Source organism: Quercus robur, chromosome 2, assembly GCF_932294415.1.
Source record: "Quercus robur chromosome 2, dhQueRobu3.1, whole genome shotgun sequence".
In the NCBI taxonomy this organism is placed as follows: Eukaryota; Viridiplantae; Streptophyta; class Magnoliopsida; order Fagales; family Fagaceae; genus Quercus; species Quercus robur.
This window is the reverse complement of record NC_065535.1, coordinates 76,275,733-76,302,612: the sequence shown is the minus strand read 5'-3', so window position 1 is coordinate 76,302,612 and position 26,880 is coordinate 76,275,733. Positions and strand designations below refer to the sequence as shown.

General features: G+C 36.2%; 2 protein-coding genes across 2 annotated transcripts; one reads left to right on the top strand and one right to left on the bottom strand.

The window, feature by feature from the left end:
- Positions 1 to 4,950: 4,950 nt before the first annotated feature.
- On the bottom strand, positions 4,951 to 5,909 carry LOC126703552 (uncharacterized). The gene is made up of 2 exons (XM_050402514.1): positions 5,730 to 5,909; positions 4,951 to 5,649 (listed from the first exon to the last, which is right to left on the bottom strand). Exons 1-2 carry the CDS (start codon positions 5,907 to 5,909, stop codon positions 4,951 to 4,953), a joined length of 879 nt encoding a protein of 292 aa, XP_050258471.1.
- A 10,378-nt stretch (positions 5,910 to 16,287) lies between these two features.
- On the top strand, positions 16,288 to 21,056 carry LOC126715072 (HIPL1 protein). The gene is given in 9 exon segments (XM_050415498.1): positions 16,288 to 16,601; positions 16,833 to 16,990; positions 17,637 to 17,661; positions 17,664 to 18,421; positions 18,509 to 18,643; positions 18,645 to 18,732; positions 19,532 to 19,710; positions 19,933 to 20,171; positions 20,568 to 21,056. Coding segments are annotated over 9 exon segments (2,082 nt in total). The 5' UTR covers positions 16,288 to 16,510; the 3' UTR covers positions 20,977 to 21,056.
- The last annotated feature ends 5,824 nt before the right edge of the window (positions 21,057 to 26,880 follow it).

Below are 26,880 nucleotides of genomic sequence, written 5' to 3'. Positions count from 1 at the left end.
TAACCCATCTTCCACTCCGAAGAAGCAACCACCCCGACGCCCCTCAAAGGAACATGCTAGTGCCGTAAGAGACGAAGTGGCAAAACTAAAAAAAGCAGGGGCTATTAAAGAGGTCTTTTACCCCGAATGGTTGGCAAACACGGTGGTGGTAAGGAAGAAAACAGGGAAGTGGAGAGTCTGTGTGAACTTCACGGACCTAAACAAGGCGTGCCCAAAGGACCCATTTCCCTTACCTCGAATCGATCGATTGGTGGATGCAACCGTGGGTCACCTTCGAATGAGTTTCCTGGACGCCTTTCAGGGCTATCATCAGATACCCCTTGCGTTAGAAGACCAGGAGAAGACGGTTTTCATGATGCCCATCGGAAATTATCACTATAAGGTGATGCCGTTTGGACTAAAGAACGCAGGATCAACCTACCAAAGGATGATGACTAGGATGTTCGAGCCATAGCTGGGCAAAATCATTGAGATTTACATAGACGATATGGTTGTAAAGAGTAAAAGGGTGTCTGAGCACGTGAAAGACCTTGAAATAATCTTTGCTATCTTAAGGGAGCACAAGTTACGGCTCAATGCTTCCAAATGTTCATTCGGGGTTGGGTCTGGGAAATTCTTAGGGTATATGGTAACCCACAGGGGAATAGAAGTAAGTCCCGATCAAATCAAAGCAATTAACAGCCTACAGGCTCCTCGGAATCCGAAAGAAGTGCAGAAGCTCACTGGCATGATCGCAGCATTAAACCGGTTCATATCACAATCAGCGGATCGATGTCGACCTTTTACCTCTTGATAAATAAGTGGAAAGGGTTTGAATGGTCGGAGGATTGTGTTCGGGCCTTCCAGCAACTTAAGGAATACCTATCACGACCACCCATCATGTCCAGCCCTGAGGCAGACGAGGTACTGTTTGTATACGTCGCTGTAGCTCCCCATGCTATAAGCCTGGTACTGATACGGGATGATAATGGGGTGCAGCGACCGGTTTACTATGTGAGCAAATCATTACATGAGGCCGAGGTGCGATACCTACCTTTGGAAAAAGCAATTCTGGCGATAGTACACGCCACACGAAAGCTCCCTCACTACTTTCAGGCGCATACGATCATCGTTCTAACTCAGCTTCCCCTTCGAGCGGTGCTTCGAAACGCGGACTACACAAGAAGGATCGTCATGTGGAGTACGCTTTTGGGGGCCTTTGATATTAAATATATGCCCAGATCCTCCATCAAAGGTCAGGTCCTCGCATACTTGGTCGCGGAGTTTGCTGAACCCTCTATAGAAACAATAACGAGAAGAAAGATATGGATGGAAAATCGGTTGGTACAATTTCAGTAGGGGGGACCTTGCATTGGAAGGTCTACGTGGATGGCGCGGCCAACCAGAGAGGATCTGGAGTTGGGATAGTTTTAATATCGCCGGACGGTGCTGCCATTGAAAAATCACTGAGACTCGGGTTCTCGGCTACGAACAACGAAGCCGAGTATGAAGCCTTACTTCAAGGGATGACGATGGTTCAAAGATTGGGCGGAAGGGTAATAGAGGCATTCTCGGACTCTAAATTGGTCGTCGGCCAAGTGATGGGTGAGCTGGAAGCTAGAGATGCTAGGATGCAAGAGTATCTAGGACAAGTCAAATGCCTACAGTCGAGTTTTGAGTCCTTCAATCTGACGCACATTTCTAGGAGTGTAAACACCCATGCAGACTCACTGGCCACTCTCGCCACGTCCTCGGCGCATAATCTGCCGCGAATGATCCTTGTCGAAGATCTAGTCCAAGCGAGTCCCATTAGAAGAAACTCGGCCCAGGTCCATCAGATCAGAAAGAGTCCCAGCTGGATGGATCCCATAAAAAACTTCCTCCAAAACGACATCCTACCAGAGGGAAAATTGGAGGCCGAGAAGATAAGGAGGAATGCTCCTCGGTTTTGGCTATCGAAGGACCACAAACTATATCAGCGCTCCTACTCTGGGCCATACCTACTCTGCATACATCCAGAAGAATCCGAGTCTTTACTTGAAGAGTTACACGAGGGGATTTGTGGAAGTCACACCGGAGGAAGGTCGCTAGCACACAGGGCACTCACCCAAGGATACTGGTGGCCGAACATGCAAAGAGAGGCCCAAGAATACGCCAAGAAGTGTGATTAGTGCCAGAGATTTGCCCCAAATATCCACCAACCTGGAGGGGTCCTCAACCCCCTCTCTAGCCCCTGGCCGTTCGCACAATGGGGTCTTGATATTGTCGATCCCTTTCCCAAAGCTGCGGGGAACAAGCGATACATAATAGTCGGAACCGATTACTTCACCAAATGGGTGGAGGCTGAACCTTTGGCCAACATTAGGGACATGGATGCCCAGAAATTCATCTGGAAGAACATTATTACCTGCTTCGGAACTCCACACACACTCATTTCGAACAACGGTCTCCAATTCGACAGCAAGAACTTTAGGGAGTATTATCGCGAGTTTGGGATCATTAACCGATACTCCACTCTCGCCTACCCTCAAGGAAATGGGCAGGTCGAGGCTGTGAACAAGGTCATAGTGAATGGACTGAAGAAAAGACTGGATGAGGCAAAGGGGAGATGGGTAGAAGAGCTCCCACACGTCTTATGGACCTATCGGACAACGCCGCGACGGTCAACCGGTGAAACCCCCTTTTCGATGACTTATGGGGCTGAGGCCGTGCTCCCAATCGAGAACAACTTTCCCACACTGAGGTCTAACTCATTTACCCCAAATAGTAACGACGAGTTATTGGGAAGAAGTCTAGACCTAGCCGAGGAAAGAAGGGAAAAAGCAACGATCCATATGGTCTATTATCATCAGAAGCTAAGACAAGGATATGATGCCAATGTTAAACTGCGACCTTTAGGTCCGGGTGATCTCGTAATGAGAAAGATTCTCGGCAGCGCAAAAAACCCCTCTTGGGGCAAGCTGGGGCCCAATCGGGAAGGACCGTATCGCATCACATCCGTGGCCGGGATAGGCGCTTATTATCTAGAAGATTTGGATGAAAAAACTGTACCTCGACCATGGAATGTAAATAACCTAAGAAGATACTATTATTAATGAAAATGGCTTTGCCCATGTTTTGTTTCGTGATTATCTTGTGCCCACTGGTCTATTTCCAATTGTTCAAAATTTTAAACAGAACCTAAGTCCTGCATGGCTCCTCGGACCACAGACTTAGGGGAAATTATCACTTATGGCAACTGTTCAAAGTTTTAAACAGAACCTAAATCCTGCATGGCTCCTTGAACCACAGACTTAGGGGAAATTATTACTTATGCAATTTGTTCAAAGTTCTAAACAGAACCTAAGTTCTGCATGGCTCCTTGGACCACAGACTTAGGGGAAATTATCACTTATGGCAACTATTCAAAGTTTTAAACAGAACCTAAGTCCTGCATGGCTCCTCGGACCACAGACTTAGGGGAAATTATTACTTATACAATTTATTCAAGTTTTAAACAGAACCTAAGTCCTGCATGGCTCCTTGGACTACAGACTTAGGGGAAATTATTACTTATGCAATTTATTCAAGTTTTAAACAGAACCTAAGTCCTGTATGGCTCCTCGGACCACAGACTTAGGGGAAATTATTACTTATGCAATTTGTTCAAAGTTTTAAACAGAACCTAAGTCCTGCATGACTCCTCGGACCACAGACTTAGGGGAAATTATCACTTATGGCAACTGTTCAAAGTTTTAAACAGAACCTAAGTCCTACATGGCTCCTCGGACCACAGACTTAGGGGAAATTATTACTTATGCAATTTGTTCAAAGTTTTAAACAGAACCTAAGTCCTGCATGGCTCCTCGGACCACAGACTTAGGGGAAATTATTACTTATGCAATTTATTCAAGTTTTAAACAGAACCTAAGTCCTGCATGGCTCCTCGGACCACAGACTTAGGGGAAATTATTACTTATGCAATTTGTTCAAAGTTTTAAACAGAACCTAAGTCCTGCATGGCTCCTCGGACCACAGACTTAGGGGAAATTATCACTTATGGCAACTGTTCAAAGTTTTAAATAGAACCTAAGTCCTGCATGGCTCCTCGGACCACAGACTTAGGGGAAATTATTACTTATGCAATTTGTTCAAAGTTTTAAACAGAACCTAAGTCTTGCATGGCTCCTCGGACCACAAACTTAGGGGAAATTATTACTTATGCAATTTATTCAAGTTTTAAACAGAACCTAAGTCCTGTATGGCTCCTCGGACCACAGACTTAGGGGAAATTATTACTTATGCAATTTGTTCAAAGTTTTAAATAGAACCTAAGTCCTGCATGGCTCCTCGGACCACAGACTTAGGGGAAATTATCACTTATGGCAACTGTTCAAAGTTTTAAACAGAACCTAAGTCCTGCATGGCTCCTCGGACCACAGACTTAGGGGAAATTATTACTTATGCAATTTGTTCAAAGTTTTAAACAGAACCTAAGTCCTGCATGGCTCCTCGGACCATAGACTTAGGGGAAATTATTACTTATGCAATTTATTCAAGTTTTAAACAGAACCTAAGTCCTGCATGGCTTCTCAGACCACAGACTTAGGGGAAATTATCACTTATGGTAACTGTTCAAAGTTTTAAACAGAGCCTAAGTCCTACATGGTTCCTCGGACCACAGACATAGGGGATATTATTACTTAGGGGAAATCATTTCAAGGTGCGCACGCGGTCTAGCATCATTGCAACCCTTATTCAAATTCGCTGCACGACATCCTTTTTTGTCTCGACCGTTTATATTTATTTATGTCATTGCAAACGTTAAATAAAGAGAGGGTACCAGCATACATCCATAGAAAACAAAGAGAATATTCTATATTAATATTCCGAGGTCAATACAAAGAGAGGTCCTTACAAAAGAACACAAAAGATAGGACGACTCTCATTCAAAAAAAAAAAGGGAAAGTACAAAAATTAAAAGCCTAAAAGCTAAGCCTTAGCAGGAGGATCCTTCTTCTGCTCTGACTGAGGAGGAGGAGCCTCGGAGATAGAGTCCATGGCAGGATCCTTCACTTTATCGGGCACAGGGATGGCATCAGGCACCGCCAAGTCCTGCTCAGAAGCTGCTTGGGCGCCATCAGGATTCTCTCGGATCTCCTGAGGATAGAAGACGTTCTCAGGCAGCCTCAGCGCCGAATCCGCAGGAATTCCTGTAGCATCAAGGGCGTGAGCCCATGAGATGCTGCAGTAGTCCCTGCACACCTCGGGGATTTCCTTGGATAGCCTGGCCTCCGTCTCTTGAATCCCGAGCTGATGAGAAGCTTTCTTTTCAGCCTCTGCAGCCTCTCGGATCAGCTGAGCCTCTTCTTTAACCCGCCGTATCTCGTCCCCAGCTTTCTGCAGAGCGGCCTTAAGTTCCAGTACATTCTGCTTCTCAGTAGCAAGACTGGTTTCAGTTACGTACAATTTCTGGTGCTGATCCTTGGCTTGGGTTTCAGCACTCTTTAGGCCAGCCTCCGCGCTCTTGCGCCGTTTCTTCGACTCTTTGAACTTCTCCGCCAGTTCAAGGATTTCTTGCTTAAGGGACCCCACGGTCTTCTCCACCTCAGTTCGAGATTGAACCTCAGCTTCAGCCAAGCTGTGGTTGCTGCGGCAGAACTCCTCAGCCACAAACACCTGCTGGGTGATCTGCCAACAAAACAAAACCAAAGTTAGGATAGAATGCAACAACGTTGATGGCTTAATAAAAGGGTGTAAGAATGGCTTACCATCGCAAGGTCCCTCTTAAGGGACAGAAAAAGCTTGGGCTGGGAGAACCGCCTGTAGGCCTCCATATCCCGAGGAAAGAGCACTGGCTGCTCCAGGGCCTTAGCTATGTAGCCCGCTTTGCCCCTGTTGTACTCTCGAACCGAGGCAGTGTAGGGGATAGCAACCCCGTCTAGCTCCATCTTCGGACTCCATGCAAGGGGATTAACGTGCACCTCAGCCCGATTCTCCTCATCTCAGCTCTCCATGGAGTTAACCCTTTTACTCTTCTGCCCCCGAGTGGCTTTCTGCTGCTTGGTCGGGCGGGGGGGCCACTTCACATTCCTCAGGAACGTCAACCGGCCTTTTCTTTTTTAGGTCAGGGTTAACCTTGAGGCCAGGGTCGGAAGGAACCTGAGGGGCGGTTGGGGAGGGTCCTGGGCTTGTGACTTAGCAGGTGCCTTTGAAGACTGACCCTTTCCTCGGCTGGACATCAGTTCTCGTAAAGATTTTCCCTTGCCAGCCATATTGCCTACTTTGGAGCGCCAACCACGGAGTTTCGATCTTGCTCTCCTTCAGGATTCGAGAGCTCGACTACGGGGGCTTTGTCAACCTCCTCTTCAAAATAAAACTCGTCTATTTCCTCCTCAAGGGAAAGACGAGATGATTCGGCCTCTTTCTCAACTGGCACAGCGGCTTCAAGGTCTTCTGGAGACAGTTGCACGACCGGTGGAGGATTCCGAACTCCAGGTAGCACGACTGGCTTAAGATCTACTCGGGCCAAAAACCTAGGCTTGGACACGTAAATCCTAGCTAACCGGGGGCTACCAACTCTAATGGCGTGGCCAATGGCTTGGAAAGCACGGGTTAGTGGTCGATAGCCCAAAACCAAATGACACGCATGCAGTTGCCCGTCCTTGTGGATGTAGATTTCTGACCTTAAAAGATAATTTAGGGCCGGAACGTTCATGTGGCTCAGCCTGAGAGCAACCAAAGCTCTATCTGCAATACAGCCGAGAAGAAAATTAGAATTAAACTAAAAGATTTATGACAAGCGGAAAAGAGAGTAAGTTCGAGGAGCTAAGCCCCTTCCCTAAAGGATTGGGCCTAAAGGCGCCGCACCTGGGGTTCCTGCCTGAGTTGGACAATGAAGACCATCGCTCCATTCTCCTGAGGTAATGAGGAAGTCATCCTTCATAGTCTTATTGGATATGGGGAGACAGGAGATTAGCCTAACCACCTCGGATCGAGATTTAAGGTAATACCCTCCATTCTCGACGTAGTGGCACTCGTACATGCGTACCACGTCATGCCAGGTCAGACCCAGACCCATTTGCTCGTTCAAGACATCTATGTAGCCTAATACCCTGAACATGTTTGGAGCGCACTGGTGTGGCGTCAACCTATGGTGGAACAAGTAGTCCCGGGTAATCCTACGCATGGGAAGTGTTATTCCCTCTTGTATAAAGGCAATCATGGGAATGACCACTTCACCCACGCCTCTATCTAACAGTACTCCTTTTGGGGGACAGTACCGCAGAACCACCCCCGGTGGGATATGGTATTTTACCCTAAAAGCCTCCATAGCAGTCGGAGTGTCTACTAGTTTTTTGAATCTACCCATCTAAGCTGAACTGGAGGAATGGAAATAAAGACTGAGGAGAAAAATAAAATCCGAGGAGAAAATCGAAGTGACGAAGCGAACGGAACTTACGGATATCTTCACAAATGACCGGTGAGGTGATCGAAAATCTCTTCTAGGGAGGGCGCTTCGCAGAAACGATTATGGAGATTTGAAGGAAGGAGGTGTTCAAGGATTTCTGGGCGCTGGAGTTCTCTGGAGCTCTCTGTTCTGATGTGCGGATAAAAAAGAAAAAAGGAGCCTCTCAGGCGCTTTATATAGCAGGAGGGAGAGAGAAAAAATCCCTCCCGCTCATGAATTCAAGGAGCAATGCTGGCCGTCAGATCCACATCTCGCCGTTGGATGAAGGAGACATAAAACTGTTTGGAGTAAATGGCCGCGCCTCGTAAATTGTGGCGCGTCAAAAGTAACCGCCCACGCGCGCAGACCAAAATTTCATCCGTTTCATCCTTCATAAATGTCAAAACCTTGCTTTTCTCCTCGGAGGGAGATCAAAACCGGAGTTTTGAGGGGCTATTGTGGGGACCGGCCCAGAATAACAAGTTGGCTGGGCCTTGGGCCCGTCCGAGGACGATTCTGTCCGAGGAGACGTCGCGGCCCATAATCCCTGCCCAAGCCAACTAGGGCGAAGAAAACACGTCCGAGGAGTAAATCCTCCTCGGACATTCCAAAGTCCAGATCAATGATGCATCCCAGTTACTGTAGCTCTCACTCTAAACACGTAAAAAGAAAGAAGGCTCAAAATATCCCAGCAAAGGCTGTCACCATCACATTAAATGCACCACAACTACTCTCCTGGCCGCATTAATGAAGAGAAGACCCCTGAACAGTGTTACCTTGGTCACTGCAACTCACAAAGAACTGGTAAGGGCGTCTGATGGGACAAGTGCTCAAGTAGGGGTTTGGATGATCAACAAGTGTAGAGCCCAGATGATAAAAGATGGCCTATATCACATGTAAGAGTCCCCCAAAAAGAGGGGACAGAAAAGAGGGGAGGAGAGGAGAGAGAAAAGTAAGAAGTCTTTGTATGAAAGCAGGTCCATGAATAAAACTTCCACTTTCACATCCATTTTCTGGATTCACGTTTCTACATCTACTAAGGACATGCAACGAACCGTCTGAGTCAACTGGAACCGAGTTCTTCAGCCCATACTCTACAAACTTCATTGTGTGAGACTTCTTGGGCCAGGGCCTGATCGTCCAGGACCGGGTTAACAAAAATCGTGTCCCTACATAAATAAATCATAAAAAACATAATCATATATTTAACACTATATATAAAATTAAAGGAAGAGAGAGTTTGAACGATTTTATATTCATGAACCTTTTTTTTATAACTAAAAACAATTCATTTAGCACAATATATATATATATATATATATATATATGGGTTGGGTTCAAGTTACACTTGGTGTAACTCTAAGTAATGTTACACCACCTAATAATTTGTTATAAAATTCATATTTTGAAAATCTCACCGTTAAATTACATGTTTTATATGTTTTTAACATTCTTGCCAATTTTCATGTCAATTGGACGTTATTTACTATTCGATCCATAAGCTCATATTTTATGCATTATTTTAAATTACAAAAATTTGAAATTAAACAATTGATTGATGACATGACTATAAATCTTTGATCACCATGAAAATTTGCAAGCATAGATAATATACGAAGATAATGTAATCTAATGGTGGATTTGTTAAAATTCACATCCAATTAAAAAATATTGAGTGGTGTAACATTATTTAGAGTTACACTAGGTGTAACTTGAACTCAACCCTATATATATATATATATATATATATAAATAGGTAAAACTTAGAGAAAATCTAATTAGATTCTACAATTGAAGTCCAATTTTGCGACGTGTGTTCTAAATTATTTATTTTTAGAGGGAGTTTTATTTCTTAATTTTGGAATCAAATGTGTGACCATATCATAAATATTCATTGAAGTGAGTTATTGTGTACAAAAACCAAAGAGTCTAGAATTAATGAACATTAAAATATTTTAAAAATGGACAATTTACATTTTCTACCTAATAACATTCTTACAAGACTTTTTAAAGAGTTAAAAAAAAAATAAGAATGACTATCAATAATATTTAAATTATATATGTAAGATTATTATACTTTGCATCTTAATGTGTATCTTTTAAGTATATCCATGCATATGTATGAGGTTACAAACTAGTTAAATTCTAAATTATATATACACACACAAATGAGAAACTGTTATATATATATTTTAGAAATGTATAGTTTAAAAAAAGTGTAAACTAATACCATGTATAATTTGAACATTTCAAAAAAAATTTAATTTGAATCATATAATTATGATTTTTTTTAATTGTTCCCATTCATATGCACAAGGCTACATACTAATTTATATAGAAAGTTAAAATTACTTAAATACAATAATACATTTGGCTTGATCCTCTTGAGAATATTCATTCTCTAAGAAAATTCTCTGGCTCTGGCACTTACTTCACTGGCACACGAGCACTGAACAAAATATAGACAATGGTCAGCCATCAAATTCTTAAAGGAGTATACCATACATTAATTGTGGGATGTGGGTTTTGTGCGCTACTTTTTTTAATTAATTAATTATTTATTTTTAAAGAAGAGTTCCGTGCGCTACCTTAGAATTCATATCGTCAGTATGGCTGGGTATTTTGTGGTGTTATCAGATTTGTAGTGTTCCTCTATGTTGATTTAGGAAAAAAATCTTGATTTTTTGGGTAAAATGTTGAATGCCCAGAAATATTTATAAGAAAAAATATTTCATTTTTAGGAAATTTATTTTTAGTATTTTAAAGACTTTTTAAGTTTATTTAATTATATATAATAATAAAATCCACATATCACAATTTAATTGGATCAATGAAAGTGACGAAACACATGTGGCAAGCTAATGTAGCATAGGCACTCAGCAAAAATGGACACAGAGAGTAACTATCCAAAAATATATATAACTTTATGGGAGTAAAATTTAAAATTTTGAAATTTTAGGGTATAAAATTTAAATACCCTAAACTTTAAAAATGTAGTTTGCAACTAACGTTTTTAAAATTTTTATTTATTTATTAATTTCTCTCCAAGGTAGCAAATTGAGGATCTTGGATTTCTATGATGCATTGCTTTTCATAGTAAACGTTCTTCATACCATAATATGGGCATTTGCAATTTTGCATGCATGATGGCTAGCTAAAGTTCCATGGTTCATAATATTTTCCTATATTACAATTAATATAGAGTTTTAGATTGAGATCCGACGTTTAAATAATTGACAAAAAAAATATAATTTATAGTAAAAATATGTTTATTACTAAGATGAATACTTTGCTTTTGTTGGTTGCTGGAACCTTCTTCGATATAGCAAATTATAGCTGAATTGTTTGGTATATTATCTGCATAAACATGATTATGTAACTTTAGCTACTATATGTTGTATTTCTAATATTGTTGAGATCTTCTTTTCTAAATTGTAGTAGCTTTTCAGTTTAAAATGAATGAAGCAAGTTAGTTTTAGATACTAAGGGACAATACAATTTTATATGTATTCATAATGAAAGGAAAAAAGTACCTGCTGTGTCTTCTCTGCTTTCTTATTTGCTTAAATTGGCATTGACGATGGACTTGAATATATTGGAGAATGTGTGCAGCAATTTGTTGCTTAATTTTGAATTTATTTCGCATCCTTGCCTCTTTATCTTTTGAGTTTTTAATCATTGTTTATAAAATTCTACCAAAAAAAGAAAGAAAGAAAGAAAGACAATTAGTGCAATAATTCTTGCAAACCCATTAAATTAAAAACATAAATCCTAATAATCATCATCAATCAATATATTACTAAAAACTGAAGCGTAGCAATTAATGTTGCTACGCTTCTATTGAGCCACGTCAGCAGTTATGTCATTATCAATTTTTTTTTTCAATTTTTTAATACAATTTTTTAACATTTAAAGTGAATGAAAAACTCTATTATATTACAATTATATTACAATCAAAATATCATATTTAATTTATCTTATTTTTAATTATTCTTATTTATTATTAAATTTTCAATTCCATTTTAACTTTTCATATCCCTTCTACTCTCTACTTTAACTTTCTTCAACCTTTCTCATTCCATTTCAACTTTCCATATCCCCACTACTCTCAATATTAATATTATTCTATCTTTTTATCTTCCTTTATTTTTGACTCTTCTTATTCTTATCCTCATGCTATAAAATTGTCATTCTCCCTCTTATTCCATGCATAATTTCTATTTTTCCACACACAAAACGCCCCCCCCTCTCTCTCTCTCTCTCTCTCTCTCTCTATATATATATATATATATATTTTTTTTTTTTTCCTTCAATTTTTGGTATATATATATATATATATATTTTTTTTTTAATTTTAGTGTAACAGGTTGACCATCAAAACATACTGATGCAGTATTGAAAGCTCCACCAAATGCATCGCAGAAATCAGTTTTAGACTACTAGAAGTCAGTTAGTTTGCTAAAATTGGAATTGACAGGTAATCCAGCTTGATACGATTTAGTTTTATATTTTATGTTGTTATCTTTTTTATTCACATTGGTTGTTAAATGTTATATTATTGCATTATAAAGATAGTATATAAAAATATAATATTATTTTATTACATAGCATAACTAAAAAAATATGGTGTTTATTGCGCTATACATTTCATTTTTATTATTTTATTCAACATTTAAATTTAGCAACATCCTCCATATCATAATTATTTATATTTTGTCTCATTTTTTTGAAAATTAAACGTATAATATTTTATTCAATAAATAAAAATTGTTCTTATAAAGTCTTCCCATGAAATGTTACAATGCATCAATGGAAAAATGAAGTACAAAACAAATATCAATTTAGAAACACTCAATTAAAAAAAAAAAAAAGAATAAACAATTTTCTTATAAAGTATTCCCATAAAAAGTTACAATGCATTAATAGAAAAAGAGAATACAAAAAACATGCTATTTTAGAAACACTAAATTTATAATAATAATAATAATAATATCAAACCAAACATATCATAAAATAATAAACTAATAGTTATGGATGTACTAACTTCATGGCAGCAAAATGGAGTAAAATAAAAATAAATATAAACGTTACAATATGCATATTTAGTACATTAGAATTATCATCAAATTTGGGAAAACAATAGGATGTTAACAAAGAGGGAGAGAAAGAGATTAGTAAAAGAAATCAAACGTCAATTAAATAAATTAATTAGTAACCGTTAATTGGAAAACAAAGAGACCAACGGCTAAAGGAGTAAAAAATTAATTAAAGATGACCCTACGAATGTTATTATAAACTTTACAATACAAATAAATAAATCGTTAAATTCACTTAATTAAATCATATAATCAACAATTAAATAAAATCATACAAAATTTAAACTTGAAACTAATCAAACTCTAATCTAGAAAATCATATTTATTATCAAAACTAAAAGGAAAACGTTCTTTAGTAATAATAGAAATATATAAGAAATAAAGATGAAAATTTTCAAAATCTTTTTTTTTTTTTGACATTTCATTTAACATTATTTATAAATAATAAAATATATAAAAAAAAGTCCTTAAATGCTTATATTCTTCACACACCATGACTTTTAAAATCTAATGAAAGGTTCGAAGAATTTAACTCTCATTTAATGCCTCTATTATGAAAATCAACAGCCAGTAAAATATGATAATAGTAAGAAACATTATAAATGAGAGCATGAAAAAACTAATTAGCCACTATTATTATGGAATAGATGTCTTTTTTTTATGCATCTAAGAAAATGAACTGTATAGGGTTTACTTATTAAGGTATATATAAAGATTCACGTTAAAAAAATATGTAAAGGTTTTTTGAAAAAAAAAAGTAGATGTAAGGTTTTTATTAACTTAAAAGACAATGAAAAACCAATTTTTAATTACTACAACCGTTGCTACTCTATAAATCACACACAACACTATATTCAATATCCTAAACAACATAGTTAGACCCTTTTGGATATACACCACCATATTCAACTTATAAATTACAACCCAAATCAATACAATTACAATTATACAATCAAAGCATGAACATGTAACATGTATTACCTTCTGAATTATTGCTTGGAATTTTCACAATTATTGAAAGAGAATCTCCAAATTTAATTTTTAGAAAACATCAAGACAAGGTGAATTTTATTCTTTTTAACTTCCATAGAAAAAAAAAAATATTACGCACATTATTTCAATCCTTATGGAAAAGAAGGTTTACATGTAACATGCAAAACGTGTTTAATTGACTTAGAGATGTAAAAATTAGTCAACCAACTATGGTAGAATTAAGATTTCAAATTTTAAATAAAACAATTCTACAATAATAAAAAATTATTTTGTGATAAATATGATTATGAAATGCATTACTTTTCATTAAATTAGTTCAAATTACAAAATAATAATAATAATGAGATCACCATAAAAAATAATCACGCGCAACGCGCGAGTTTGTGACTAGTATTATCTAAAATGTTAAGCAAAGAGAAAAAAAAAAAAAAAAAAATATATATATATATATATATAGCTTACCAGCCCAAAAACTCTGATTTTGCCAGGATATTACCTCACTTCATCTCATGACTCAGGCATTTCAATAATTCATCGTTCAATTTGAGTGTGAGGAAGGATATAGTACAATCATCCACAGCAGATGTTGCAAAAAAAATGTCATTTTGCCACACCAAAGACCTACTTTATTATTTTACCACATCATTTTACAACATCCCATTTATCAGATGTTTTATCATTCAATTCTATACATTAAAATAATATTTACTACACATTAAAATAATATATCTAACACAATAAATAACAACCACAATACTGCTGTCGCCGCCGCCACCACCACCACTGTGGCAGCCACAATCCATTGCAAAACAAAAAACTAAAAACAAAACCACCACCACAACCACTGTCATCAACAATCCACCACAAAACCCATTAAAAACAGAGCAACACCCACTGGCACAGCAACTCAAACCCAAAAAACACTCTGATCAAGATCTCACCTCACCTCAACCCATGATCAAGATCTTGATCAACTCAACGTCGATGCCCACTAGCACTCCAATCAACTCAAACCCAAAAAACACTCCGATCAACTCAAACCCACTAGCACCAGCAACCCACGATCAAGATCTCAATGTCGATGCCCATGATCATGACGAACACTCCGATCTCACCTCAACGTCGATGCCCACGTCAATTCCGATCGATGATGACGATGACGATACCCAGAGAGATCGGCGATGACGATGCAAAATGCAACCGGTGAGAGATCGGCAAAGATGGATCGGTGATGACGGATCGGCGATGACGGATCAAGATCAACAATTTATAAGAGAGAGGGAATTGGTGAGAGAGAACAGAGGTGAGAGAGAAGAGAAAAGAATAAACTGAAGAGAGAGGAGAGAGAAAAGAGAATAAAAAAATATTAATTAGTTATACCATTTCCGTCCGTACAGTGGCAAATATGCAATGGCACTGTTCATATGTTGCAAAAATTATGGCATTTGGAACATCTGATAAAGATGGTTTTTGTTGTTTGGTATGGCAAATGTGCCAAATATTTGGCATTTGGCACATTTACCACATCTAGTGTGAATGCTCTTAGAGATAGAGACGATTACATTAAAATATTGTAGTGTTGAAATATTCACATGTGAGTAGACTGGTTGGTTAAAAAAAGAAGTCCTACATTCGATACTAATGAGAAGAGTGAATGTTTAATATAACTTAAGTGATGCATGACATTTGGATTATCAAGAAAAAGAAGTTCCACATTGAAGTTCCACATTGGATATCAAAGACAAGGGTTTTTGTTGTTGTTGTTGTTGTTGTTAAGAAAATCGAATGAGAGGAGTTAATATAACATTGGATTTGCGAATTATTATTTAGATTATTCGTTGGAAGAAGAAAGGATTTTGGTGATGCATAACTCCTTACATTTATTGATGAGTTTTGAGATCCAACTTTTACATTGGTTTATAAAACCATGTTTACCAAACTCAAACCATCCCGTCAAGTCGTCTGCTGTTCTTCAGAAAACGACATGCCGCTTAGGAAGTACCTTGGCCATGCGGCAGTCGTTTGAAAGATATGGTCGAAGTTTGCTGCTCTTAAATTCTTAATACAAGAAATGGATGGGCTTTGTCTTTTCCTATTTTTCACACTTTTATTCATGGGCCTAGAGGCCAGTTAACAAAATCTCTCCCTTTGGACTTTTTTCTGAGAATTTGAATTTTTGAATTTTATATTTATAGGGTTAATTTCTTGTAATGAAACAAGACACAAAAAGCATGGAGTTTCAAGTTTCAACGTGTCTGGTAATGTTGTCCACTCTCTTTATTGTACGAAGAACCAGTTGGAATATTTGAAGTGAGTCTGAGTTTTGCTGTACTTTTCTCCCATTTGCTCTTTTTAGTAAACAGAATCGAATTGTCACGCTTTTCGTTTATAAATCAGGAGGTCAACTTTGCTGCTTTTTTTCTTACAAACACATTAATGTAAGCAAAAAAAAAAAGGCGAGTGGACATCCGATTTAATTTTTTTTATAACAATTGTTAAGATTACTTACCAAAAGACAGAGAAAAAAAAAAGTACTTCAACAAAGTCAATCATGAAGAGTGACCTTTTTTTTTTTAGAGAATGAATCATGAAGAGTGACCTGAACATGCTTCATTGGTGTATATAATTAAAATAGGAGTATATATTACAACGTGTTATTCCTCAAGTCCACATAGTTTCAAGAACAAAATGTCAAAACTTTCTTTATTGTTATTATTATTATTTTTTGGGTAGAAATGTTCAATATTACTTGGCTGTTAGCATTGGGTAGAGGAGAGTGAGATAGAGAAGGGGTTGGAAGAGCACTAACTTGTTTTTTTTTTTTTTTTTTGACTGAAAGCACTAACTTGTTAAGGAGTGATATATAATTATATGTTTGATTGTATTTTAGTGTCTAATTGTTCAGTTGGGTCTTTGGCTTTGGATAAAAATATAGTGACTGGGTTTCCAAGGAGGAGAAAGGGAGGGCTGGTTTTGATCATTGTTGTTTGTGATTACTTGTCATTTCAAAGAGATGAGGAGTGTTGTTACTGTAACCTTCTTGTTTTCTCACCTGCTGCTGCTCACTGATTATTGTTTTTCACTTCCCTTGTGTACTAATATGAGTGAGTGTCTTTCTTACTTTTCTCCAAATTTAGTTCCCTTCAGGTTCTTTTCTTTATGCTTTGTTTGATTGCCCTAAAAATTGCATACATGGAGATGAAAACTTGGAAGCCAGTAGTAGGTTGCAAGCAAATGGAGCATGAATATTTTTTAGATTTCAGTTCAATTTGTCTTTTTTTTTTTTCGGTTCTGTTTGTATGTTGACTAATTTCATGGCTGTTTTATTTGAATAGGAGCACCTTTTAGCCCAAAGACGCCGCTTGTTTTCTGTCAATACGAAGGTAGTGTTTGCTGTAGCTCCACTGATGATATCCAATTGCTTAATCAATTTAGGGCAATGAGTGTCTCTGATCTTGGCTGCAGTTCTCTTCTGAAATCAATACTCTGCTCAGTAAGATGCTCTGCCAGTTTTTTATAATGATAAGTTTCAGCTGATTATTGATTTCACTTCCTTGTTGATGTTACTGTGCCTCTATATTACTTATGAAAAAGTTGGATCTTTTTTTTTTTTTTTCAAATTTTAATTTTAATTTTCAATGACTAAATAGTGGCTACTGCTATTTGTTGCATGATCCTTGATTGTGACAATATCTACTTCGTTCTTTACTTCTTGTGATTTGATAAAAATAGAAAGGAATTGTCAAATGCAAGATAAAATTCAGAATGCTTAAATGTTAGGTGTACTAGTAATACTTTACTTGATGACTCATACATGGCTTATGATTTAAAATTTGGAATGTGGCCTATCGACTTGGCTCATATTGATTAAAGATGAGTGTGCATAATGATTACCCTTTAATATATTCCTCAAATGTTGTTATGTGATAAATCAGCATTCACTGAGTGCCTTTGAAAATTCCAACAAATAGCTGCATGAAGGCAGCTCTTAGTTTGAAGTTTATAGCAACTTAAGTATTGTTGCCATTTAATATAATGCTGACATGAGCTACTAAGACACCTAGAACCATAAACTAACTGAAGTGTCATGGAAGCATTTTTAACCACTTACATATATCAGTTATGTATATGCATGGCAGAGATGTGATCAGTTCTCAGCAGAGCTCTAATTGATTCAACACCTTGGAAGGTTCCTGTTCTCTGCAATTCCACAGTTTCAGCAAACTCAATCCAATCCCAACTTGCTGAAGTTGATTTTTGTTCAAAGGTTTGTGATGAATGCAAAAATGTATCATTATTAAATTCTCCTTATGCATTGCAAGACAGAGGTGGTATGCCAATTAATTCTACTTCCAAGCTGACTAACATATGGCAATCAAAAAGTGCTTTCTGCAATGAATTTGGTGGCGCTTCTGAAGCTGGAGAGGTATGTTTTGATGGTGGACCAGTTGTACTAAATCAAACTGAAAATTTAAGTCCACCAAGTGGTATTTGCCTTGAGAAAATTGGGAATGGATCCTACCTTAACATGGTAGCTCATCCTGATGGGTCAAATCGTCTCTTCTTATCCGACCAACCAGGTAAGACATGGTTGGCAACTGTTCCGGAGCAAGGATCAGGAGCACTATTGGCAATTGACAAATCAAATCCTTTTCTTGATTTAACTGATAAAGTATATTCTGATGCTGAGTTTGGAATGTTGGGAATTGCATTTCATCCAAACTTTCAACAGAATGGACGCTTTTTTGTGTCATTCAACTGTGATAAGGCTAAGTGGCCAGGATGTTCAGGAAGGTGTTCATGTAACTCAGATATCAGTTGTGATCCTTCAAAGCTATACTCTGAATATGGGGCACAGCCATGTCAATATTCCAGCGTCATAGCAGAGTTTACTGCTAATGGTACCACATCGCAACCTTCCTCAGTAAAATTCTGCATGGTTTTCTAGAGCCATTTCTTTTAATTATATCCCTTGGTGGTCTTAATTGCATCAGCTTTGCCTCAATTACAGGTAACAAGCGTCAAACCCCAGGAAGTCAAAAGAATATTCACTATGGGCCTTCCATTTACTTCTCATCATGGTGGTCAGATTCTTTTTGGACCTGAAGATGGTTACCTGTACTTAATGATGGGAGATAGTGGAACTTGGAAGTTTAGGAGACCCTTACAATTTTGTACAAAACAAGAAATGCTTGCTTGGAAAGATAATGAGGCTTGACATAGATAACATATCAAGTAAGTACTGGAATAATGTGTTGTCTATATCTCTGTTTGTGCCTTTTACACATCAGGTTTCGGCCCTTTGCTTTTCTGTTCAAATGCATATTTTTTTCTACGGTTCTACTTGCATAGGGCATTCAATTTATGATGTGGTTTTTGAAAACATGTTTTTTAGGCCCCAACAAAAAGGACTTTGAAAAATAAAATCTTTTTGACAGGAAGGGCAAGTAGCACTTCTTTTAAAGTTGCTTGGAGTCATCTCCTTCTATCTTTAACAATACAGAACTTTAGGACAGAAGCAGATTATAATTTTTCAATATGATTGAAGACACAATCTCTACATCCACTTTTTTCTCAATTCAATATAAAGTAAAATCTAATATGATGAATAATCCAATGACTTAATGGATATCAGTTTTCATTGTTATGGCTTTGGGGGCAGGTTTTGCTTTTTGAGGAACAAAACAACTTTTTAGAGTTTTGTTTTAGTGGAGGACAAGGGAGGTCTTGGTTGTTTTATATTTGAAATATGTTTGGCCAAATTTATGTTACTTTTAATTAACTCTAAATTTCCAAAAGAATTCCAGTTTCATCATATTAAACTTTCAAATCTACTAACAATGTACAATAGGTGCATGTGACTAATATCAAATAAATGTAATGCAATTAAACCTACTCATCAGATTTTTTACTATTGTATTTGAACTGAGTAGATAGAATATCTCTTGAAATTTTTGGTCTTCTCTATACTGCTGTATCTCACTTAGGCAACCCTCCATCTATGCTTTTTTTTTTTGCAATAAATAAATTGCAGGTGCAACGGAAATTGCTGACCTTGACCTATTGGGAAATTATTCTGTCCCGGGAGATAATCCATTTGCTGAAGAAAAGGAATTGCAGCCTGAAATTTGGGCCCTAGGATTCAGAAATCCTTGGCGATGTAGTTTTGATTCAGAAAGGCCTTCATACTTCCTCTGTGCAGACGTTGGCCAGGTTGGCAGTTTCCAAGATTAATTTTCTTCTGAATGACTAATTCCTTGTCAAGATTTGTTGCTTTTACATGGGCACAAAAACATACACACATAGTGAACATTAGAAGCTTTTTGTGTTTCTTAATGTTGTTCAGGTGTGCATTTGCTTCTTTTTATGTGATTTTTTATTTTATTTTTAATCTTTATCTAATACCATTAATGCTTTAAGTCATTGATCTTATAGGACCAATATGAAGAGGTGGATTTAGTCACTAAGGGTGGCAACTATGGTTGGCTTGTTTATGAGGGCCCCTTTATTTACAATCTTTCAACTTCTGCTGGGGGCAATACATCTGCTAGCTCTATCGATCCAATATTCCCTGTAATGGGATACAACCACTCTGAGGTAAACAAAGGTGCAGGAGCATCTATCACAGTTGGCTACTTTTACCGTTCTATGACTGATCCATGCGTGAATGGAAGGTAAAAATTGGCTTTATTTGTCTGATCTTATGACCAACGAATCGTTCCAATTCATTAGTCTTTTGTTTACTAATCTGTGGGTCCTAAGTAATGTCAAACAATGTTATTTCATCTTCTGAAGATTTTGTTCCATCATTTAGCTATAAACATTGTAATTGCATGCAATTAAGACCATCTCACCATAACTTTTACAGTTTTTTTGGTCAACATATAATCTTTATATATATAATGCCAATAGAATTAAACATACTACAATAGAGAAAAAATAATAGTATTGGCATCATATTTGTCTCACTCTTGACAATACCTGTAAAATAAGGCACTTTTATTTTTCTTTAGTACTTTACACTGTTGGAAGTGCTTAATGTTGATGGTAGTATATTTTTCCATTGTCAGGTACCTTTATGCAGATTTGTTTGCTAATGGTATGTGGGTAGGTACAGAGAGCCCAACAGATAGTGGGAACTTCACTAGAACTCAGATTCTTTTCCGCTGTGCTCAAGACTCTCCTATCCAATGCAGTGTTGCAGCAGGAAGTTCTCTTCCCTCACTGGGATACATATTTTCTTTTGGTGAGGATAACAGGAAGGATATCTTCATCCTAAGCAGTAGTGGGGTATATAGAATTTTTCGTCCTAGTCGCTGCAACTACACTTGTTCTAAGGAAAATGTTACAGATCTTACGCATCCAGCATCTGTTCCTTCTCCTTTCAACTCAACTGGTAGTCGGTTGAGCAATCCATTGATAGAGCTTCTGCTCCTAGTTTTTTCATTGCTCGTTTTTTTTGGCATGTTTAATCTATAGAGGGAAGACAAAATACCGTGTCAAATCATGATTTTCATATAAAATGAGAGAAGTGTCCTCTTGGCCACCTCTTTTCTTGATCCCTCCTATACTTTTTGATTCCTTGTTATGCTGTAGTTGAGTATATCTCCGTAGTTCACTCAGAATTGCATTTACATTACTAGTAAAGCATTGGTTTCCTCATTAATTTTCAACAGTAAATATTTTAGACATTTTAAAGATCCTTGAGCCAGTAGTCCCGTGGCATAGTAACATTACCCAGTTCCATGGAGGATAACTTGGGTTGAAATTTCCCTCCCAACTTGGCATGTAATGGTGGAATTTTTTTTTTTTTTTTTTTTTTGGCTTGTAAAATATTGATTTCTTTTAAGTTATAATATATTTAACAAGACTTGATTAGAAGTTGGCATGTTGGTACCAGTTATAGACACAAGAGAAGACTATAGAGGAATATGCCGCAACATGCCTAGGTATCTTGAAGTACAATAATTCTTATAGACTTATCAGACTTATCTACTTTGTTTGCTACATACAAAGATAGGAAGAAAACAAAATAAGAATGTGGACTTAAATCAGTAGAAAAGGTTATCCAAAATTTCTAAAGAAATTAGATAAGTTAGATAAATTTTGGATTTAGGATAAATTATGTTTTAAAGCTAATTACTTAACAATGTTTACTTGTTAAAGCCAAAATACAAGTAAAAAAAATCAAATTAGTAACAATAGTTATGGCAAAAAACGTTCTGAAAAAAACTCTAAAAGAATCTTGGAAAAGAGAATGTGAACAAATATAACAAGAAGATTATAGAGAAATATGAAAGAACTTCTATTATTCGTTGTTTTTTGGGAAGAATGCTACTTTATATATATAAAAGAGAATAGAGTATAAGAAAACAGACTTAAAGGAACCACCTGGAACATATATAAGTTTCCTCAAGTACAATAATTCTTAAACACTTATCTGAATTGTCAACTTTGTTTACTACATGTACAAAGATAGGAAGAAAACAAAGTGTTTGCAGTGTGTGTGAGTCTTATACTTCCATCTGTTGATGATAAGTTGACAGCCCCCCACCCTCCCAAAAGAAAAAAAAAAGGAAAAGTTTTCATAAAAAGAATATGTTTGGGCTTGCCATGGCATATGGACCTTCACTACTAAACTTGGGCCGAGAGTATATCCCCTTATATGTATGAACTATGAACCTATTGCAGTGAGTCATTAATCGCAGGCCATATTAATTAAAAAAACACTGAGTACTAAAAAAGCCTTCTCAGCAATTAAAAGACCAACTGAGTAAATCACTTATTCTTGCCCAAGGCCCACCACCTACAAGACTGACAGAGATCGTGGCATTCTTAGATCCAATACAACATCCAAATTAATCCCATTTCTTAATATCCACAAATGAATTCTTTTACTTGTTTGAAGATCTCTTATATATAGTGAAAAAACACTTTAAAAACTTGAAAATGTAAATTAATGGGAAAAACCCCTCAATTTGCATCTTTGTAAAGGTCCAACATAACATGAAATAATAATGATTTATGTACGTTACAGACATCTCTATAGAAAATTTATCAAACACCTTTGTTTGCATAATCCAAATCTTGAGATTTCACATACCGGTTTAGTATATGATTACCCACTTTACCGAAGGTAGATTCAACAGAATTAATGCCAATGGCACTACAATACCAGACATATAGAGTAGGTTAGGTTTATTAAAAGTTGTTTTTGTAGTTTTCTATGCATGTGGTATATTTCCCATTTGCCGGGAATTTTAAACTTACGTCATTTTTAGTAATTTACTTGTATGCATCTAGTTATATGTACAATGGACAAGTGTAAGGTCTGTCATTTATGTTTGAAAAGTATATTCATGTACTTAAAGAAGTCTAGAATCAACTGAATGACAAGTAAAAATAAGATTATAGCCCCTTTTTCTTTCCCTTATTTAGAAAAATAGTTATATCATTAAAAAAAAAAAAAAAATCTTTGAAATCAAAATTTGATAAATACTCATCAAAATTGTTGTACTACTCCTTGATTCCAAAGCCAATATAGCGGTAATAGGGTTTGGTTAGAGTGAAAAACAAGCTGGAGGTGAGGATTTATGGCGAGAAAACAAGCCAATAGCGAGTTCAATCAACTAACATATGGGAACCCCACTACATTCATCTCCAATTTTGTATGGGAAAACCATGATTTCTGGTTTGTGAAGATGAGAATTTTACTTGGGATTTGGGAGTATGTAGAAGATGGGTATGAAGAACAAGAGAATGTGGCAATTTCGTCCAATGCTCAAAAACAACAATTAAAGTAGCATAGGAAGAAATTAAGATGCACAAGCTCTTAGCTTGATTCAGCTAGGGGTATCCGAGTCTGCAAGCCAACCTGATCCTGATCCAAACCTCTGTTTTAGTGGGTTGGGTTCGGGTTTACCCGTTTTAATTCAAATTTGCAGTAATTGTGTTACAAAAATGTGTACATCTTATTCTCTCCTTTTACTTCTATGCAAGTAGATTTATTTTCATATTCTCTCTTCCTTCTCTTTCCCGTTATTGTCCCTTACCAATATAATAATTACAACGTACACCATGCCCTTCAAGAATCTCAAATATAAGAAGCCCTCAAGGGCAAATTCATGAGTAAGCACCAACTTTTTAAAGCAATTTCTCACGTAATTAATTAAAAGGTGGTGCTTTTATTTTTGGGGATAAATTTGAAACAAATTGTACGTGGTCTATACTCTATATTCTGCAAAGTAAATGAAGGGTCCGTTTAGATATAGCTTATTTTGTTGAAAATTGAAAACTGAAAATACTGTAGCAATTTTTTTTTTAAATATGTGCCGTGGGACCCATTTTTAATATATATATATTTTTTCTGAATAAAGTGGTTATGGGTCTCATGAACAGTGTGTAAATAGTACGTGAACAATGCATGAACAGTGCTAGTTGTCCCCTAAAGCTGAAATGCGTGGAAAAAAAAAAAAGGCGTGAAACCACTGAAACGCCAGAAACGCAGACGCGTCTCAGTCTCTCCTTTTACTTCTATGCAAGTAGATTTATTTTCATATTCTCTCTTCCTTCTCTTTCCCGTTATTGTCCCTTACCAATATAATAATTACAACGTACCCCATGCCCTTCAAGAATCTCAAATATAAGAAGCCCTCAAGGGTAAATTCATGAGTAAGCTCCAACTTTTTGAAGTAATTTCTCACGTAATTAATTAAAAGGTGGTGTTTTATTTTTGGGGATAAATTTAAAACAAATTGCATGTGGTCTATACTCTGTATTTTGCCAAGTAAATGAAGAGTCTGTTTGGATACAGTTTATTTTTCTGAAAACTAAAAATACTGTAGTAAAATAATTTTTAAATGTGTGCCGTGGTACCCATTTTTAATATATATATATTTTTTCTGAATAAAGTAGTTGTGGGTCTCGTGAACAGTGCATGAACAGTACGTGAACAGTGCTTAACAGTGCATAAACAATACGTGAACAGTGCTTAACAGTGCATGAACAGTGCTAGTTGTCCCCTAAAGCTAAAACGCGTTAAAAAAAAAAAAAAAAAAAAGGGGCATGAAACCACTGAAACACTAGAAACGCAGATGCGGGTAGAAATAATTTCTACCCAAACGCACATGGAGTATCAATTCAATTAGCGTGCTTCAAAGTTCATTCCTGACATAATACTTGAAATTTAACTTAGCTTGCGGTTTACTTAAAAAATCATACATTGACGGGTTCAACTAGCTATGAGGATCTTTCAAGTCAATAAATCAGCATTTACAAGAAAACACATTGTTTTAATAAATAGCATTGTTTAACTATAAATTATTAACAGTCTAAAAATTATTTAAGTTGTCTTAAAATAAATAACCAACAGTCTTTTGGCCCAATGACAACTTCATTATGGTGAATATACATCCAGGTTTAATGCCGGGTTCTTAATTTACTATAAACCAATTAATAAAAATAAATTACTATGATTGATTGGTCATCACGTATCATATCACATGGTCCTTCAACTAAGAAGTTCTTAGTTCAATTTCCTTGGTTAAAAATGAAGGATTGATTAGTCATCTATGGAACTGAAGTGAAGGTTACGAGTAAATTGAAAGGAAGCTGTCCTGTATCTTCTTAATCAACTACTCTAGAATGTAAATTATCTTTAAGTTTCGTGTGTGAAGGAGAACATTAAGACAGAATTTTGACCATAATTCATTCAGAGCAAAGACCCCGCCAAAATGTATGCAATTTCATTTCATTGTAAGAGTAATTTCATTGTATCATTCCATGAAGAGACACAGAAAGAGTCCAGCTTAATTTTGTTCTATAAATTACGAGAGGCTAATTTACAAAGTATGAGAGGCATAGAAAATAGGAAGCAAATGAAGAAAGGAAAAGAGGCTGAGGGATTCCTGTCGCAGGAGAGATGGCCCAAGCTGAATATATTCAATGCAAAGGTTCAGCTAGAACCATCCTTCTGTGACAGGATTCCCTTCAACTTCTTATATATAAGTACCACAAAGACGATGATAATTCATAATCCAAATGAACTGAGGTTATAGTGGAGCACTGTCGTAGGAGAGATGGCACCTAGTGCTTCAAATACAGCAATAGGCATTGTCTCTCCTTGACAGTACGTCCCACTCCAATCTCTATATACCATGCTATGCCAGCTTAATTAGCATACATCAATGCCTGATCTGATTCTCTCTCTCTCTCATACTTGGTTCTGATATATTATGACCCGTGATGAAACAAAGTTACACCATGCGCGCATGTAAGATCTCCATCAATGGCAGGAAGTTATTACTTTTATCAAAATCCCATTATTGTTTCATGCATGCATGCAACTATGCAAGGTAATTTATTCAAGTCACAATTTCAGTTATTTTTTAAGGTGCATGTAAAACCATGTAAAAGAGTTGTGTGTAATAAAAACTACTCATTGACTTTTATTGAATCTTACCTGTGGGTCTTTTGTTAATCAAATTGGAAGACTTTTGTTAATTGATCAATGGAGTTTCAAATAGCGTTAAATGTTATTTCATATTCTTCTTGTTTTTGTCCATTATTTAAGCAAATAACATTGTGATTGCACTAATGACCATCTTACCATATTGTTATTTCATCTCTCTCTCTCTCCACTTAACATATGCTTTCTAAGTCAATTATAGTTGTTTTAATCATATTATCTTTATATCTATTAAAAGCCAAAATTGAGAGAAAATTCAATTAGATTGATCCCAAATTATATTTTAATTATGGATTAATTTTGTTTCATGTGTCCACTAATTTTTTTAATATCTGTGCGAAGTGCCTTAATGAGTTAAAAATAGTAAGAGTCTAATACTAATGAAATATTAAAATAAAAAATAAAAAAACCAATCAAATATCTATTAAAAAAAATCACCACACTTTCTATCTTATTAAAAATTAGAATAAAAATGATTATAAGTAGTATTAAACTTAGGCAGGAATTTTAATATCAATCTAATTATGTTTTTTTTTCTATTAATTTAATCAATTATGTATATTTTTATGATTAAAAACATATATTTATTTTTAAATGTATTAATGTGTATGCATGGGTTACATGTTAGTGTGTATATATATAGCTAAAGTTGAGAGAAAATCTAATTAAAGTTCTAAATTGGATTTCAATTGAGCTCTAATTTTGTGACATGTGTAGATTCAATTTCTTAATTTTGGTGAAGATATTTAATACTAATTTAAAAAATCTAGAACTTAATTTTTTATATTAAATGGAACACCACATTTAAGGAGAATTATTTCTTTTTTAAATATAAGAATTCTATAGCAATTTCTTAATATTGGGAATAATATTTACTACTCATTGCAATAATCTAGGAGCCTTTTAATTTTATATTA